This window comes from Electrophorus electricus, chromosome 1, assembly GCF_041902795.1.
Source record: "Electrophorus electricus isolate QZ-2024a chromosome 1, ASM4190279v1, whole genome shotgun sequence".
Classification (NCBI taxonomy): Eukaryota; Metazoa; Chordata; class Actinopteri; order Gymnotiformes; family Gymnotidae; genus Electrophorus; species Electrophorus electricus.
The window spans coordinates 16,762,520-16,782,733 of NC_137497.1; the positions used below are offsets into that span (position 1 = coordinate 16,762,520).

Genomic DNA, 20,214 nt, shown 5'->3' on the forward strand with positions numbered 1-20,214 from the left:
GACCTGAACTGACAGCCGTGCTGGAGGAAAGAACTCAACAAGTTAATATTCATTCAATAGAACTGAAAGGTTTATTGGTTATTCCTTAAGATAAATCTGTGATCTCTCTCCACGGGTGTTTTTATGAAACATGTAGCTGGTTAATATTAGTAACCTTAAGCTTGCCAAGTTACAGTATATTGTTGGTTACTACACCTAGATACCTCACACTAATGTCATATTAGCTTGACTTAGGAGTGAATGTTGGCTGCTAATTTTTCATCAAGACAGTGGACTTCATCAAGACCTGTGGACTTAATTACAAGAGAGAAAGACAAACTAGACACAGTAATCAGGAGATGAGGAGGAGAGGAGGAGAGAAGGTGTGAAGTGTGTGTGTGTGTGTGTGTGTGTGTGTGTGTGTGTGTCACACTGATTGCCTGATGTACTGTAACAAAGCTAATGAGGCTAATGTTAGCTTCCTTAAATCTAAGGAAATTTCTAGAATATAAAATACTCCTGCTTGTTCATTTACAGTTAGTATAGAGAGACAGAAAACAACCAGGATGAAGAGAAAGAGTAATGCTATTGCCATGGCAACCTTCTTTAGTAAGAAGACAGCAGGAGAGAGAAAAGACAGAAGAACTTGATGGTGAAAGTGTCCAGGAGACAGAGGAGCCAGCTGTGTCCACTCTCACTGTAGCCCCACAGGTCTGCTGTAGTTTCAGCTGTGTCCACTCTCACTGTAGCCCCACAGGTCTGCTGTAGTGTCAGCTGTGTCCACTCTCACTGTAGCCCCACAGGTCTGCTGTAGTGGGGAGAAGTGAGTCGAAGTTTTGATCCAACTGAAACAACATGTGAACGGTCCTCTTCTCCGCAGTATTTTACTGCACACATACAGTCCATGAAGGACAAACTCCAGGGACACATTTCATCTCAACAGCAGACATGAGATAGTTGCCTCACATACACTTAACTGACTGATTGGGTCTGAGTCACACACACAGCTGATTGACTGATGGGGTCTGAGTCACACACACCTGACTGACTGTTGGGGTCTGCCTCACACACACCTGACTGACTGACTGACTGACGGGGGTCTACCTCACACACACCTGACTGACTGATGGAGTCTGCCTCACACACACCTGACTGACTGATGGGGTCTGCCTCACACACACCTGACTGACTGATGGGGTCTGCCTCACACACAGCTGACTGACTGATGGGGTCCCTGACTCAGCTATTAAGCCTCCAGGATTCTCGGTGCACCACACAGACAGAACTCAGGACCTCACTGGGAAAAGCAAAGGCAGAGGAGAATGTTTCATGATCAGTGACTCATAGTGTGAGCACAGGAATGTAAACACTAGTAAAGGATTCTGCTCTCTGCATTCTGTCCATTCCTTCATAATCAATACTGCAGTGTTCATCCCACCATCATTACTACTGCAGTGTTCATACACTAATATTCACTACTGCAATGTTCATTCCAACATAATCATACTAGTGTTCATTATTCCATAATCACTACTGCAGTGTTCATTCCTCCATAATCACTACTGCAGTATTTTTTCCTCCATAATCACTACTCTGCGTGTCTTTCAACAATATTTTCTGTTTGTATATTAGTGTGTTTGTATTTGTGAAATATTGAATGAGATCTATGTTGTTCTGTTTCCTGTTATGGTGTTAGGGGTGGGATATTTTGATATTTGGACTCTGATTATGGCACCTGCCATTCACTGACTTATGAACCAACCATCCATTATTTGGTCACCTGTTTTAGGTTGCTAATGAAGGTTATTTGTCATGTCTTTGTACATTTTGTCTTTGATGAAGACACTGTGATGTTGAAATGTTGCTGTGATTGTCAGATTAAAAGGCTGAAAATGTATCAGTGTGTTCCAGACCTTTCAAGCTCTTCTTAAATTTTTTACTTGCAGTTCAGATCTTTTAATTCTTCATCCTCTGACCGAACTACATTATTTACTGTATTTACTCATTTACAGACTATCTGGCTGTGGTCTCACTGAAGAGTCTTGCAAATCTCTCACATCAGTTCTACAAACAGAAAACTCACTGAGAGAACTGGAGATGAATAATAATGACCTGCAGAATTCAGGAGTGGAGCAGCTCTGTGCTGGACTGAAGAGTTCACACTGTAAACTGGAGATTCTCAGGTGAGTTTCTGTGACTATTTTTGAATGTAAAAAAAGAGCCATTTTAAAAAGGTCAGTGTCAACTCCCTTATAGTACAGTAGGAAACAAACATTGCCAGACAAGGCAATGCAAGGAAATTTACACTTTTATATTATATTATAAAGTTCTCTTCTCTAAATATTTCTAAATATAGTTTTCTGTTGAAACCTCACTGCATTTCATTAAATGACCACAGTGTGGAGACAAAGAGTTACATTTGTCATGCATGAGCAGATATTCAAGTCTAGAAGAGAAATTAAGATTGTAAAGAGGAGACACAGATGAGTCCTTGTCCACATGTACAGTTGTATTTATTGCAATGCTGCTTCAACTAGGCGCTTTGGCATTTTGTCCACAAGCTGCATTTTTGGTCACCTGAGTGCAGAAATTTAGCAAAATGTCTTACAGGATGAATATATTCAGAAACTCCAACAACAGTGTTGTAAAATGAAGTGTTCTAATGTAAGATATTCACTGAGTGATTTTATCCAGTTTATGTATGGAAACACTGTAAACATCAGTCATTTTAATCTCTCCGCAAATAAAAGCCCATAAAATCTTAATTAAAACATTTAAAACTGAACCATTGAGGTTCTCGACACATTACAGGACACTTCTACAATCACACATGATTCCCTTGTGTTTTTGGGTGGGAGACCCTGTTCTCATTATGATTTACACCGTGTGTTCAACACATGTTGAGATGAGCTGAACTGAGAGCCGTGCTGGAGGAAAGAACGCAACAAGTTAATATTCATTCAATAGAACTGAAAGGTTTATTGGTTATTCCTTAAGATAAACCTGTGATCTCCCTCCACAGGTGTTTTTATGAAACATGTAGCTGGCTAATATTAGTAACCTTAAGCTGGCCAAGTTACAGTATATTGTTGGTTACTACACCTAGATACCTCACGCTAACATCATATTAGCTTGACTTAGGAGTGAATGTTAGCTGCTAATTTTTTCATCAAGCCAGAGACATCAAACAAAAATAGAACAGTGATGGTAGAAGACGTGGAGTCAGCAGAGAGAGAAACTGAGCAGACAGCTGACAGTAAACTCAGGACTTCTGAACACAGTAGTGAGGAACAATGTTCAGCACTGGACGAGTGAACCTGTGGACTTAATTACAAGAGAGAAAGAAAGACACACAAGACACAGTAATCAGTAATCAGGAGATTAGGAGGAGAGAAGGAGTGAAGTGTGTGTGTGTGTGTGTGTGTGTGTGTGTGTGTGTGTGTGTGTGTGTGTGTGTGTGTGTGTGTGTGTCACACTGGGACCCTGATGTTCTGTAACAAAGCTAATGAGGCTAATGTTAGCTTCCTTAAATCTAAGCAACTGGCTAGAATATAAAAAACTCCTGCTTGTTCGTTTACAGTTAGTATAGAGAGACAGAAAACAACCAGGATGAAGAGAAAGAGTAATGCTATTGCCATGGCAACCTTCTTTAGTAAGAAGACAGCAGGAGAGAGTAAAGACAGAAGAACTTGATGGTGAAAGTGTCCAGGAGGAGGACATGGAAGAGAGTGAACACAGCAGACAGAGACAGAAGAGCCAGCTGTGTCCTCTCTCACTGTAGCCCCACATGTCTGCTGTAGTGTCAGCTGTGTCCACTCTCACTGTAGCCCCACAGATCTGCTGTAGTGTCAGCTGTGTCCATTCTCACTGTAGCCCCACAGATCTGCTGTAGTGTCAGCTGTGTCCACTCTCACTGTAGCCCCACAGCTCTGCTGTAGTGTCAGCTGTGTCCACTCTCACTGTAGCCCCACAGCTCTGCTGTAGTGTCAGCTGTGTCCACTCTCACTGTAGCCCCACATGTCTGCTGTAGTGTCAGCTGTGTCCATTCTCACTGTAGCCCCACAGATCTGCTGTAGTGTCAGCTGTGTCCACTCTCACTGTAGCCCCACAGCTCTGCTGTAGTGTCAGCTGTGTCCACTCTCACTGTAGCCCCACAGGTCTGCTGTAGTGTCAGCTGTGTCCACTCTCACTGTAGCCCCACAGGTCTGCTGTAGTGTCAGCTGTGTGCACTCTCACTGTAGCCCCACAGGTCTGCTGTAGTGTCAGCTGTGTGCACTCTCACTGTAGCCCCACAGCTCTGCTGACTTGTTTAGTTGTTTTTTTTGTGTTAATGTAAATGGTTGATTTTAGTGAATAAATTAGTTGTATGAAATAGCGATATTGTGGGTGTATTTGTGTGTATATGTGGTGCATAGCATGTGTGTTTTGTAATTACATCAGAACTTTAGATCAGACATTTCTGCGCCCATAATTCATCATTTGTTACTACATAAGTCAGATACAATGAGAATTATAACCACGCATAGAAATATAACCACATGTAGAATTATAATCACATGTAGAATTATAACCAAATGTATGAATATAACTACATGTAGAAATATAACCACACATAGAATTATAACCACAAGTAGAATTTTTGGAATCTTGAAATACAACCTTTTTCGAGGGGATGAATCAAAGAATGGAAGATACTTGTAAGTGATATAAAATATTAAGTGCTGGACAGAAATGAAACCTTTCTCATGTAATAATATTTATGTTTATGTAACCCACACCCTTGATTTATTGGTGATGATTCATTCAAATGGTAATCTTATGGGTTAATTAATGATTCCCTGACTTACTTCATGTGAATGTCATAATCTGATAAGGAATTCAACAGAATGTAGTTTGTTATAAACTATAATAGTGGTTTTACCACTGTATGAACTTGTGTACCCTGAAATTCCTCTGTGCTGTAAGGGCATTTTAGTGTGGCACCACAAGATGTTCACTGGTCCCATCTGTCCCCCCACTAAATATGTTCTGCAGGCCTCAACTGGGCATTTGGTGCTAAAATTATTTGCCAGACAGTAAACCAGAGCTCACACTGTTTAGTTCAGGACCAATATGACTACTGTTTATACACAGTAAACCAGACCTCACAATATATAGTTCAGAGCCAATATGACTACTGTATATACACAGTAAACCAGACCTCACACTGTTTAGTTCAGGGCCAATATGACTAGTGTTTATACACAGTAAACCAGACCTCTCACTGTTTAATTCAGGACCAATATGACTACTTGCTTGAAATCTTATTTATTATACAGATTGGCACAAGTATGTTTCATTTACTGTTTATAATGCTTCACCTCAATTGAAACTTGTGTGTGTGTGTGTGTGTGTGTGTGTGTGTGTGTGTGTGTGTGTGTGTGTGTGTGTGTGTGAGAGAGAGACAAAGATAGAGACAGAACTATTATCTATTATCTGTGAGTGTGTGTGTGTGTGTGAGACAGAGAGACAGAACTTGTGTGTGTGTGTGTGTGTGTGTGTGTGTGTGTGTGTGTGAGAGAGAGAGAGAGAGACAGACAGACAGACAGACAGATCTATTATTTGTGTGTGTGAGAGAGACAGAACTGACTGACTGATGGGGTCTGCCTCACACACACACCTGACTGATTGATGAGGTCTGCCTCACACACACCTGACTGACTGATGGAGTCTGCCTCACACACACCTGACTGACTGATGGGGTCTGCCTCTCACACACCTGACTGACTCATGGGATCCCTGACTCAGCGATTAAGCCTCTAGGATTCTCGGTGCACCACACAGACAGAACTCAGGACCTCACTGGGAAAAGCAAAGGCACAGGAGAATGTTTCATGATCATTGACTCATAGTGTGAGCACAGCAATGTAAACACTAGTAAAAGATTCTGCTCTCTGCATTCTGTCCATTCCTCTATAATCAATACTGCAGTGTTCATCCCACCATCATTACTACTGCAGTGTTTATACACTAATATTCACTACTGCAGTGTTCATTCCTCCATAATCACTACTGCAGTGTTTATTCCTCTATAATCACTACTCTGCGTGTCTTTAAACAATATTTTCTGTTTGTATATTAGTGTATTTGTATTTGTGAAACATTGAATGAGATCTGTGTTGTTCTTTTTCCTGTTATGGTGTTAGGGGTGGGATATTTTGATATATGGACTCTGATTATGGCACCTGCCATTCACTGACTTATGAACCAACCATCCATTATTTGGTCTCCTGTCTTAGGTTGCTAATGAATGTTATTTGTCATTTCTTTGTCAATTTTGTCTTTGATGAAGACACTGTGATGTTGAAACTTTACTGTGTTTGTAAATTAAAAGGCTGAAAATGTATCAGTGTGTTCGAAACCTTTCAAGCTCTTCTTAAAATTTTTGTTAGCAGTTCAGATCATTTAATTCATCATCCTCTGACCGAACTACATTATTTACTGTGTTTACTCATTTACAGACTATCTGGCTGTGGTCTCACTGAAGAGTCTTGCAAATCTCTCACATCAGTTCTACAAACAGAAAACTCAATGAGAGAGCTGGAGATAAATAATAATGATCTGCAGAATTCAGGAGTGGAGCAGCTCTGTGCTGGACTGAAGAGTTCACACTGTAAACTGGAGATTCTCAGGTGAGTTTCTGTGACTATTTTTGAATGTAAATAAAGAGCCATTTTAAAAAGGTCAGTGTCAACTCCTTTATAGTACAGTATTAAACAAACATTGCCAGACAAGGCAATGCAAGGAAATTTGCACTTTTATATTATATTATAATGTTCTCTTCTCTAAATATTTCTAAATATAGTTTTCTGTTGAAACCTCAATGCATTTCATTAAATGACCACACTGTGGAGACAAAGAGTTACATTTGTCATGCATGATCGTATATTCAAGTCTAGAAGAGAAATATAAGATTGTAAAGAGGAGACACAGATGAGTCCTTGTCCGCCTGTACAGGTATATTTATTACAATGCTGCTTCAACTACGCGCTTTGGCATTTTGTCCAAAAGCTGCATTTTTGGTCACCTGAGTGCAGAAATTTAGCAAAATGTCTTACAGGATGAATATATTCAGAAACTCGAACAACACTGCTGTAAAATGAAGTGTTCTAATGTAAGATTTTCACTGAGTGATTTTATCTAGTTTATGTATGGAAACACTGTAAACATCAGTCATTCTAATCTCTCTGCAAATAAAAGTGCTTTAAATCTTAATTAAAACATTTAAAGCTGAACCATTGAGGTTCTGGGCACATTACAGGACACTTTTACAAGCACACATGATTCCCCTGTGTTTTTGGGTGGGAGACCCTGTTCTCATTATGATTTACACCGTGTGTTCAACACATGTTGAGATGAGCTGAACTGATTGCCGTGCTGGAGGAAAGAACGCAACAAGTTAATATTCATTCAATAGAACTGAAAGGTTTATTGGTTATTCCTTAAGATAAACCTGTGATCTCTCTCCACGGGTGTTTTTATGAAACATGTAGCTGGCTAATATTAGTAACCTTAAGCTTGCCAAGTTACAGTATATTGTTGGTTACTACACCTAGATACCTCATGCTAACATCATACTAGCTTGACTTAGGAGTAAATGTTGGCTGCTAATTTTTTCATCAAGCCAGAGACATCAAACAAAAATAGAACAGTGATGGTAGAAGACGTGGAGTCAGCAGAGAGAGAAACTGAGCAGACAGCTGACAGTAAACTCAGGACATCTGAACACAGTAGTGAGGAACAATGTTCAGCACTGGACGAGTGAACCTGTGGACTTAATTACAAAAGAGAAAGAAATACAAACAAGACACAGTAATCAGTAATCAGGAGATTAGGAGGAGAGAAGGAGTGAAGTGTGTGTGTGTGTGTGTGTGTGTGTCACTGGGTGCCTGATGTACTGTAACAAAGCTAATGAGGCTAATGTTAGATTCCTTAAATCTAAGGGACTGGCTAGAATATAAAATACTCCTGCTTGTTCGTTTACAGTTAGTATAGAGAGGCAGAAAACAACCAAGATGAAGAGAAAGAGTAATGCTATTGCCATGGCAACCTTCTTTAGTAAGAAGACAGCAGGAGAGAGAAAGGACAGAAGAACTTGATGGTGAAAGTGTCCAGGAGGAGGACATGGAAGAGAGTGGACACAGCAGACAGAGACAGAGGAGCCAGCTGTGTCCACTCTCACTGTAGCCCCACAGGTCTGCTGTAGTGTCGGCTGTGTCCACTCTCACTGTAGCTCCACAGGTCTGCTGTAGTGTCAGCTGTGTCCACTCTCACTGTAGCCCCACAGCTCTGCTGTAGTGTCAGCTGTGTCCACTCTCACTGTAGCCCCACAGGTCTGCTGTAGTGTCAGCTGTGTCCACTCTCACTGTAGCCCCACAGGTCTGCTGTAGTGTCAGCTTTGTCCACTCTCACTGTAGCCCCACAGGTCTGCTGTAGTGTCAGCTGTGTCCACTCTCACTGTAGCCCCACAGCTCTGCTGACTTGTTTATTTGTTTTTTTGTGTTAATGTAAATGGTTGATTTTAGTGATTAATAAATTAGTTATGTGAAGTAGCTATATTGTGTGTGTGTGTGTGTGTGTGTGTGTGTGTGTGTGTGTGTGTGTGTGTGTGTGTGTGTGTGTGTGGTGCATAGCATGTGTGGTGTTTTGTAATTACATCAGAACTTTAGATCAGATATTCCTGTACCCATAATTCATCATTTGATACTACATAATTCAGATACACTGAGAAACCACACGTAGAATTATAATCACATTATAATCACATAATTTTTGTAATCTTGTAAACCTTTTTCGAGGGGATGAATCAAAGAATGGAAGATACTTGTAAGTGATATAAAATATTAAGTGCTGGAAAGAAATGAAACCTTTCTCAGGTAATAATATTTATGTTTATGTAACCCACACCCTTGATTTATTGGTGATGATTCATTCAAATTGTAATCTTATGGGTTAATTAATGATTCCCTGACTTACTTAATGTGAATGTCATAATCAGCAGGAATTCAGCAGAATGTAGTTTATTATAAACTATAATAGTGGTTTTACCACTGTATGAACTTGTGTACCCTGAAATTCCTCTGTGCTGTAAGGGCATTTTAGTGTGGCACCACAAGATGTTCACTGGTCCCATCTGTCCCCCCACTAAATATGTTCTGCAGGCCTCAGCTGGACATTTGGTGCTAAAATTATTTGCCAGACAGTAAACCAGAGCTCACACTGTTTAGATCAGGACAAATATAACTACTGTTTGAAATTTATTATGCAGATTGACACAAGAATGTATGTTTCATTTACTGTTTATAATGCTTCACCTCAACTGAAACTTGTGTGTGTGTGTGTGTGTGTGTGTGTGTGTGTGTGTGTAAGAGAGAGAGACACAGAACTACTGTGTGTGAGAGAGACAGAACTATTATTTGTGTGTGTGAGAGAGAGAGGGGGAGAGGGGGAGAGAGAGCGAAAGAGGCAGAACTTTTATCTTTGCGTGACCACCACTGATAGAATGTGTTCCTCACTGGAACAGCATAAAAATTTGGTCTAGAAATACAGTAATAACCTTGTGATTGTTGCCCTTGTGTTTTTACGAAGTCTAAGTTGACATATTAAAAAATGTCAAAAGGTACAATAAAAACACCACAAATTTTTTAAATTGTACCATTTGAAAAAAAAAAAAAAAGGTAGTAATAACATGAATATCCAAGAAGCACTTGTATCCAGCAGTAACAGGAATATGAGTGACAAGGTTCTCAATTTGAGTGACAGTAATTTTATCCAATCACATATGTGGTAGGACGGCCGGGGCGGCAGAATATTGAATAACGTCATTACAGTGGCCAATAGCATCAGAGGAGCTGTTTTAACTTACTGAGGTGAAGAGAACTGTAGTGGATCATGAAAATGACAGAAAATCTCAAACTGGAATTGGAGGATATTTGCTGCTATGGTGATTTCCAAGAGAAAAGGAAAATACCAGAAAGGGACAGACAAAAAGTAAAAGTAGATGGACTAAGACAGACAGACAAAGCCTGTGTGAGTTTTTCACTGAATCTCTGATCGTCATTCATGGCTAACAGCTAACTAGGTAATGTTAGCAAAGAAAGTCTAGCTATGTTGATTTGTTTAGTTGTTTACTGTTCAGCACAGATATCTAACCAGCTAACAGTCTCAACAATTTGACCAAACCGTCAATAAGCAAGATTGGAAGTCTTGTCGTTGCAACAATCGAGCTACAGTCTTGAGGAGAAATGCGGTTGGATCTTCACGTAGTTGAGAGCAGGAGGGTGAGGGTGTGACGGGAGATTTGACGGGGATGTGATTTATAACATCTGGTGTTCATGAAGTACAGCTGTGTATTAATCAGTCATGTCCCCTACATCAGTTTAAACACATTTAAACGTGGTTACTAGGTTACAGGTGGTCACTAGGTTACAACCACGGTCAAGCTATCCGCGCTTTATCGATTCACGGTGATGTCACGCTTTTAAATTGCTATGCGCATATATTCGCGATTTATGGTATTTCGCTGCTCACCGCAAACGAACGCTCCCATACCAAGGAGAAACACTTGCGTATTTTTAAGAGCTTTGATGGACATGCCCGTTTACTACATTTAAAAGTACAAAATACAGTTTACTTAATTGAACTAGTTTAACTGTATGATTAGATTAAACACAATTGGTAATATATTTACACAGCTTAATAAGCATTGTGGAAACTGCTTTTTCTACATCATGCTTCTCAAAAGTTTATTCTAGATCTTGACTGCCAGCTGAAATGGATTATCACTAGTGAAATGTGGCAAATGTGCAGGGCAGCGGAACTCCAGGGCTGAAATATTCCACTGCCAGTTGAGTGGTGGCCCTTGGATATCACCAGATCAAGTTTGAAAAGATTCTACTGCACCAGTTTTTAATAAATCTATATTGAAGTCTGTATTTGTAATGATGTTTACATGCCCATTTAATTCAGAAAGTATGATTACATATTTTTCTGAATTTTAACATAATGTAAAAACAGTTCCACTACCTCATGTGAGTAGGAGCCCTTGACTATTAGCAGAGTAAGTTTGGGCACATGTCACTGTACAATATCTTCATAAATCCATATTAAAGTCAAACTACCTTTAGGTGAAATCATGCACTAATTTTCTATAAACTGAATTTGGATATCTATTTCTCAGAAATTTCCCATAATGCCAAGAAAGTTCTACTACCACATTAGAGTAGGAGCCCTTGGCTATTAGCAGAGTAAGTTTGGACAGATTTCACTAATATTTTTTCATAAAGCCATATTAAATTTGTACTACCTTTCAGGTGAATTTGTATTCATTTCGTAAAGGCTGAATATGGATATTTGTTTCTCAGTTATTTCTCATAATGCCAGAACATGTGCACTTACCACATATGAGTAGTGTACCTTGGCTATCAGCACAGTTTGGACAAATTTCACTGTATTATTTTTTCATAAACCCATATTAAAATCAATACATTTAGGTGAATTCATGTACTCATTTAATTTAGGCTGATTTTGGATATCTATTTCTCAGAAATGTCCCATAAAGCCAAGACAGTTCCATGACCACATAAGAGTACATTTATATGTACATTTACGCCATTTGGAAAACGCTATTGTCCAGCGCGACTTAGAAAATTACTTTGTCATTTCCTCATAGAACAGATCCTAGCCAGTAAAGTAGGTTACAGTCCAAGATACCAATGAACTAGAATACTGTTGAAATACAGGGATCAGTGCTAATGCCTAGAAGTACAAAATACATATAAGCTCTATAACAGACAATCAGTGCAATAAACAAGTACTAGAGTTAGTCAACAGGAGCAGTCAACATCAGAGTAGTAAACAATAAGTACTAGAGTTAGTCAACACAGGAGCAGTCAACATCAGTAATAAACAATAAGTACTAGAGTTTGTCAACATAGGAGCAGTCAACATCAGAGTAATAAACAAGTACTAGAGTTAGTCAACACAGGAGCAGTCAACATCAGTAATAAACAATAAGTACTAGAGTTAGTCAACATAGGAGCAGTCAGCATCAGAGTAATAAACACCCTACAATAAATACTAGAGTTTCAGTTAGTCAACATAGGAGCAGGATCAGTGGTCATTTAAATATTCCACAAACAGATGGGTCTTCAGTCGGCGTTTGAAGACTGCAAGGGACTCTGCTGTCTGGACAGCACGTGGAAGTTTAATAATCCCATATTAAAGTCATACTACCATTAGGTGAATTCATGTACTCATTTACAATATGATGATTTTGGATATCTATTTCTCAGAAATTTCCCATAATGCAAAAACAATTCCACTATAGTATATACTATGGAGCATGTTGTAACATCTATTGTATCTACTATAATGTACATTGTAATATCTACTGTAGACTATATTGTAATGTCTGTTGTATCTGCTGTAGAGTATATTGTAATATTTGTTGTATCTACTGTAGGGTATATTGTGATATCTGTTGTATCTACTGTAGAGTATATTGTAATGTCTGTTGTGTCTACTTGCAGTCTAGCTATCTCTAATCTTGGGGAAAACACTTGTGAAAATCTGGCATCATCTTTGCAACTGCCAAACTCCCTCTTGAGGGAACTGGACCTTAGTACCAATGACCTGAACAATTCAGGAGTGGAGCAGCTCTCTGCTGGACTGAAGAGTTCACACTGTAAACTGGAGATACTCAGGTGAGATTTGTTATAGTCAATAAATATTCTTCTTGTATCTAAAAATAAGATGAGCTTTCTAGTGAAATTCACTGGAAATAATAATTTGGCCACATCTTTGTGCTAGAATTCAATTTCTCTACTAATAGAGCAGGAATCACCTTCTTCCTAAAGAAAAGACTCCTAGATTACAGGACTCTTGTTTATACTTGTTTTAATGGCATAAACAACCCCCCCCCCCCCCATGTATATATGTATGCATCGCTTAGGATTCTTAGACTTTATCTCTGCATTGTCACTGGTCCTGTCTCTGTATTAAACATGTAATTAAATAGTTTTCTCTGATTCACAGGTCCAGAAATGTGACAATGATATTACTCCTGTTATCACAGCAAGATGTAGAATTCTGCCAAGATTTTACTTGCATCATCTCATACAGTCTGACATGTATCAGTCTTATAAGACCACTGAAATCACACAGTGTAAGTCCAGCTTTAGGGTTCTTCTGATGTAGGTTAATAGTGCACTAGACTTCTGAAAGGCAGGAATAAAAATAAGAGCTAAAATAAACACAGACAGCAGCGATCTGGAGAAGAGTGAACAAAGCCATCTGCCATGGAGGACACCATCTTGGAGATGAGAGTGGAGGAACCTCCACTACAGTTAGCACACTCTCTAGCTGCCCCATGCAGGCTGGTCTGGAAGTGCATCTCACTCTCTGTCTTTCTACCTTTTTCCCTCCTTTCTGCAGACTGTCTGGTTGTTTGGTCACAGAGGAAGGCTGTTCTTCTCTGGCTTCAGCTCTGAGGTCAAACCCCTCCCACCTGAAAGAAGTGGACTTGACGTACAACCACCCAGGAGAGTCAGGAGTGAAGCTGCTCTCTGCTAGACTGGAGGATCCCCACTGCAGACTGGACACTCTCAGGTATGGAACGTTATAGTGTGTGCTTACATGTATATGTGTGTGTGTGTCTGTGTGTATGTGTTTCTGTGCTGGTGTCTGTGTGTTTATGAAAGAGTGAGAATGAGAAAATAATGAAAACTGAGTCTTCCATTCCTGAGTAGTGCCGTTCCCATATCACACTGTCGTGGCTGGTGAGTTCGCTCTCTATCGTTCTCCTGTAGGAACTGCTGAGTTTTAGTTGACATGCTACATTTCCTCAGCCTCCTCAGGAAGTACAGATGCTGCTCTGTCAGTTTAGAAACTTTGTTCCATTTTTTGAGGTTAGTTGTAATTCATTTAAGAACCACAGGGTGTCAGTAGCAGTGAGTCGGTTCATGGGTGTAGCGATCGCAGAGTGAGAGAGAACAACTCCAAGAGTTCTAGTTATTATAGTTAGTTATTGGAGTTATTATAGTTATTGTAGTTATTGTATCTGTGCTAATCCAGTTGTGTCTGCATACATCTCATACCTTTTGAAAACATCGTGGTTGTGTTTAGTTTATTTTATTGTTATTTGTAATCATAGATCATTATTTGGCGGATAATGTTATTCTCTGTGAAGTTTGGTGTATTGTGTGTTGTGTGTGTCGGTACGTGTTGTGGCTGGTGTGTTGTTGATTGTCTTTCATGTGATTCAGTTTCACGTTTCCTCACGACGTCAATAAAACTGTGAACAAGAGCTGAACATTTTCAGAGTTCTGATGTCAGGAGAGTGTTAACCTGAAGGTCATGTTGTGTATCATACATAAACAGAGGACACAGCAGATACTGTTGGGATTTCTTTATGATCTGGTGTGTGTTATAGGTCCAGGTGAGGTCCTCACTGATGTTTTGTGTTGTAGGTCCAGGTGAGGTCCTCACTGATGTGTTGTGTGTTGTAGGTCCAGGTGAGGTCCTCACTGATGTGTTGTTTGTTGTAGGTCCAGGTGAGGTCCTCACTGATGTGTTGTGTGTTGTAGGTCCTGGTGAGGTCCTCACTGATGTGTTGTGTGTTGTAGGTCCAGGTGAGGTCCTCACTGATGTGGGGTGTGTTGTAGGTCCAGGTGAGGTCCTCACTGATGTGTTGTGTGTTGTAGGTCCAGGTGAGGTCCTCACTGATGTGGGGTGTGTTGTAGGTCCAGGTGAGGTCCTCACTGATGTGTTGTGTGTTGTAGGTCCAGGTGAGGTCTTCACTAATGTGGTGTGTGTTGTAGGTCCAGGTGAGGTCCTCACTGATGTGAACTCCAGGAAGGTGAAGGAGTTCACCCTCTCCACCTCCATCTCTCCTTTCTGTAGTGGTGTGTACTGCTGCTTCTCCTTCTTCCTTGGGTCAACAATCATCTTCTTGGTCTTGTCTGCATTCATGGAGAGATTGTTGTCATGACACCATGTCACCATGTCTGTCACCTCCCTCCTGTATGCTGTCTCATCCAGTGATCAGTCAAACCAGTTTGATGATGCTGGTGTTATACTGGGTGGGCACACAGTCCTGCGGGGTCCCAGTGTTCTCAATCCATGTGCTGGATGTACACTGCCAGTTCTGACTGACTGATTCTGTCTGTTAGAAAGTTCAGCCCCCATTTACAGAAGGAGGGTGTGAGTCCGATGGTGAGGAGTGTTTGTCAGTTTGGTTGGGGTGACTGTGTTGAATACTGAGCTGTAGTCAGTGAACAGCACTGAAACATAACTGTCCATGTCCTCCAGATGTGTGAGAGACGTGTGGATGTCAGTGCTGACTGGTGGGGGTCCTCTGGCCAATAACAGACATTACAGTAGTAAGAATATAGACAATAAGGAGCAGAATAAGTAGTAAGATGGAGAGAAATACATAAAGAAAAATGGAACAATGAGCAATTAATGTCTAGTCTGGTTTTCTAGAAGTCCTAATCTGGTCCCGACGGTGTGCACATGACCGAAACTCTTCCTGTATGAGATCGTCCATGAAGGGCAACAGAGAAGTAGCTGTGTGGGGTGGAGGTGTGGGGGTCTACGGCAGGGGGCATCAGGGGGTGGTGGGAGGAGCCATGGCAGCTGAGAAAGTAACATCACAACATCAGGGGCAGGTGAACCTCAGCAGACAGAGAGACTAGATTATTAGACATGTCCAGGTAGAGGGTGTGTAAATTAGGGAACTATGATGTGCAAAGATGGACTCTGGCAGATGTAGCTGTGGCAGCACAGCTAAAAGGAACCACAGGCATGATCAACACTCCACCGCTCTCAGTCAACTCACTAGAGAGACAAAAGAGAGGTGAAGTGACATCATCATCACATCCCAGTTTACCAGAACTCCCAATGCCCATGGACCCCCAGATCTACACCTTTACCTAAGATGGGAAGTAGTTAATAAGTAGATGTTTTCAGCCTTAAATATGGAAATCCTCAAACATTTACAGTAAGGTTATTCCATAGTGTGGGAGGTTTGTAGGAAAAGGCTCTGTGGGTATTTGTGTCAGATAGAGAGAAACCTATGCCTGTGCATGGGCGCGCGCATGTGAGTGTGTGAGAGAGAGAGAGAGCGAGCGAGAGCGAGAGAGAGAGAGAGAGAGAGAGAGAGAACTATTATCTGTGCGTGAGACAGAGAGAGACAGAACTATTATCTGTGCGTGAGACAGAGAGAGACAGAACTATTATCTGTGCGTGAGACAGAGAGAGACAGAACTATTATCTGTGCGTGAGACAGAGAGAGACAGAACTATTATCTGTGCGTGAGACAGAGAGACAGACAGAACTATTATCTGTGTGTGAGCGAGAGAGAGAGAGACAGAACTATTATCTCTGTGTGTGTGAGAGAAAGAGAGAGAGACAGAACTATTATCTGTGCGTGAGACAGAGAGACAGACAGAACTATTATCTGTGTGTGAGCGAGAGAGAGAGAGACAGAACTATTATCTCTGTGTGTGAGCGAGAGAGAGAGACAGAACTATTATCTCTGTGTGTGTGTGAGAGAAAGAGAGAGAGACAGAACTATTATCTGTGTGAGCCATAGAGAGAGAGACAGAACTATTATCTGTGTGATACACAGAGAGAGAGACAGAACTATTATCTGTGTGAGAGAAAGAGAGAGAGAACTATTATCTGTGTGTGTGAGACAGAGAGAGAGACAGAACTATTATCTGTGTATGAGACAGAGAGAGAGACAGAACTATTATCTGTGTGTGAGAGAGACAGAACTATTATCTGTGAGAGAGAGAGACAGAACTATTATCTGAGAAAGAGAGAGACAGAACTATTATCTGTGTGTCTGAGGGAAAGAGACAGAAATTTTCTGTGTGAGAGAGAGAGAGAGAGAGAGAGAGACAGAACTATTGTCTGTGTGAGACACACAGAGAGAGAGAGAGAGACAGAACTATTATGTGTGTGAGACAGAGAGAGAGACAGAACTATTATCTGTGTGAGACAGAGAGAGAGAGACAGACCTACTATCTGTGAGTGACAGAGAGAGACAGAACTATTATCTGTGTGTGAGAGAGAAAGACAGAACTATTATCTGTGTGTGAGCCAGAGAGAGACAGAACTATTATCTGTGTGAGACAGAGAAAGAGAGAACTATTACTTGTGTGAGAGACAGAGAGAAAGAGAACTATTATCTGTGTATGAGACAGAGAGAGACAGAACTATTATCTGTGTGTATGAGACAGAGAGAGAGAGACAGAACTATTATCTGTGTGAGACACACACAGAGAGAGAGAGAGAGAGACAGAACTATTATGTGTGAGACAGAGAGAGAGCGACAGAACTATTATCTGTGTGTATGTGAAAGATAGAGAGAACTAGTATCTTTGTGAGAGACAGAGAGAGAGAGACAGAACAATTATATGTGTGTGAGACAGAGAAAGAGAGCGACAGAACTATTATCTGTGTGTGAGACAGAACTATTGTCTGTTTGTGTTTGTGTGTGTGTGTGTGTTTCTTTAGGGTGGAGCACGCAGGGGAGATCAGAATCAAACCAGGACTAAGAAAATGTAAGAACTAAATGTACACACTCACACACACACACAGTATTTGTGATCTCTCCTCTAATGTGTCTTCTTGTGTGCAGATGCGTGTGACCTCACACTGGACCCAAACACAGCACACACACATCTCTCTCTATCTGAGAGGAACAGAAAGGTGACATGTGTGTGGGAGCAGCAGTCGTATCCTGATCATCCAGAGAGATTTGATGTCTGTAAGCAGGTTCTGTGCAGAGAGAGTCTGACTAGACGCTGTTACTGGGAGGTTGAGTGGAGTGAGAGGGCTGGTATAGCACTGACATATAAAGGAATCAGGAGGAAAGGACTCAGTAGTGACTGTGGGTTTGGATGTAATATAAAGTCCTGGAGTCTGATCTGCTCTGATAACAGTTACACTGTCTGGCACAATAAGAAGAGAACTGCCATCTCTGCCCCCTCCAGCTCCAACAGAGTAGGAGTGTATCTGGACTGGCCCGCCGGCACTCTGTCCTTCTACAGTGTCTCCTCTCACACACACACACTCACACACTTACACACACTCCACTCCACATTCACTGAGCCCCTCTATGCAGGGTTTTGGGTTTATTCTGACTCCTCAGTGTGTGTGTGTGAGGTAGAATAGCCTCCTGTGTCCTGGAGGAACACCTGAGTCTGCAGGCAAACACACAACTGGTGAACATCATAATACACACATGCCTGCTGAGTATAAAATACACACACACACACACACACAAACACACTCACACAAACACACTCACACAAACACACTCACACACACAATAAATGATGCTCCAATAAAGGACTGAGCTGCAGTTGACTTCTGTACATATGACATAAATACTGTTCTACAAGTTACACATGCTGTGGAATCATAACCTCACTGTGTTAAACTCTGTACAAATCTACACATTAAAGGTGGAAATCTTTGGAAACTGAAAGGTTTTTCATTTTGTTTTCTGAGTGTTGGAGTGATACAGATACAGATGTTGTACACAGTATGAGTGAAATGTATTATAGAAATGTATTGTAAATATTTGAGATGAAATATTATTCTTATAATATGTTACTAGAGTTTAAGTATAATGTTTATCTAGCCAGAAAAGTCTGTATATTTGATTGAAGTAGGTAAGACAAAAGTAGATTAAGAGAAAAATAACATACCTGTGATTATTTTTGTGGAGAGACTTCCATGTTGTTTTGGAGGGAAAAGAAACCGTAGTGTGTTAAAGGGGACTTTTATGGGGAATATGCCTGCCCAAAGACAGGAAGTGACATCACCTCATTTGCTGTTTTTCCATATTTAAGTTTCTAATGGAAATCTTTGAGGTTTTGAAGTTGATTGATATTGGAGAATTTATGATTGCTGGACTTTTATCCTTGTAAATGCTAAACTTTCCTTTTTTTGAACATTTTTGTATGTTTTTGATGGGATGTGTTTTTTCTTTTGCGCTGGAGCACTGGGAGCCAATAAAAACCTTTTCTTTTGTATCCAGTTGGAGTGTAGCCATGTGTCTTTACCACTGGAGTATTACAATGATATTTCCATAAGTGCAGTATTAGTGGTCAAAAATACTCCACAAATAAATACTCTTAAATACTCCACAAGTAAATGAGTCTTCAGTCTGCGTTTGAAGACAGTGTTCGTCCCTCCATCTGGGACATGGTCAGGGAAGAGTCTTGATGCTTGTCTTCCATGAGACTTGAAGGAAGGTGTATTTGAGGTTGGGGCTGGGCTTTGACCAGTGTCATCACGTAGGGAGGAGCTGCTCCATTCTTGGCTTTTTAAGTGAACATTGGGGTTTTTACATCTGGAAGCCAGTGAAGGAAACACAGTAGTGGTGTAACACGGGTGAACTTCAGACGACAGGAGCCAACAGGAGCAGGTGGAGCCAGTGTTGACTTATACAGGCTGTGGCCTGACTAATCCTGAAGGATTCAGTTCTATACCATGTAGGAATGATTAGAAATCCCTCACAATAGACACACACAATACAAATACACACACGTGCAATACACATACATATATAATTCTAGAAGCAGAGAACTGCAAACATATTTATATAGCGCTTTTTACAACAGATGTCACAAAGCAGGTTTACAAATGTCAGCGTCCAAAGCCCCCAGTGAGCAAGACAAGGGTGACAGTGGTGAGGAAAAACTCCCTAGAGCATGAGAAAGAACCCTTGAGAGGAACCAAGACTCAAAAGGGGCACCATCCTCCTCTGGCCAACAATGGTCACCACAAAAATAATTTTAGGAGAAAAATAACAAAAAAATGAAAAAGTTAATGTCTAGTCTAATGTTCTAGAGGTCCTAGTCTTGTCCTGATGGTGTGCATGTGTATGAAACCCATCCCTCAAGAGAACGTCCATCAAGGGCAACAGAGAAGTAGCTGTGTGGGGTGGAGGTGTGGTGGGCTATAGCAGGGGGCATCAGGGAGTGGTGGGAGGAGCCATGGCAGATGATGAGGCTCAGTAACATCATGACATCAGGGGTAGATGAGCCTCGGCAGACAGAGAAACTAGATTATTAGGTATGTCCAGGTACGAGGGTGTGTATATTTGGAAGCTATAATGTGCAAAGTATCAGGGGTCATTTCAGTATCAGGGGTCATTTCAGTGTCAGGGGTCTAATG

The 20,214-nt window shown here is 40.8% G+C and overlaps 1 protein-coding gene across 4 annotated transcripts in view; it reads left to right on the forward strand.

Annotated features, from left to right (window-relative positions):
* LOC145657447 (NACHT, LRR and PYD domains-containing protein 3-like) overlaps positions 1 to 19,072 on the forward strand; it is a 49,668-nt gene extending 30,596 nt beyond the window's left edge. For 2 of the 4 annotated variants that reach the window (XM_081712089.1, XM_081712092.1), the window contains 6 exons: positions 1,992 to 2,162; positions 6,480 to 6,650; positions 12,549 to 12,722; positions 13,453 to 13,626; positions 17,542 to 17,588; positions 17,666 to 19,072. In XM_081712089.1, the coding sequence (XP_081568215.1) occupies positions 1,992 to 2,162; positions 6,480 to 6,650; positions 12,549 to 12,722; positions 13,453 to 13,626; positions 17,542 to 17,588; positions 17,666 to 18,201 (1,273 nt within the window). In that variant the 3' untranslated portion in view covers positions 18,202 to 19,072. The other 2 variants (XM_081712099.1, XM_081712095.1) reach the window with 2 other exon arrangements.
* Positions 19,073 to 20,214: the final 1,142 nt, after the last annotated feature.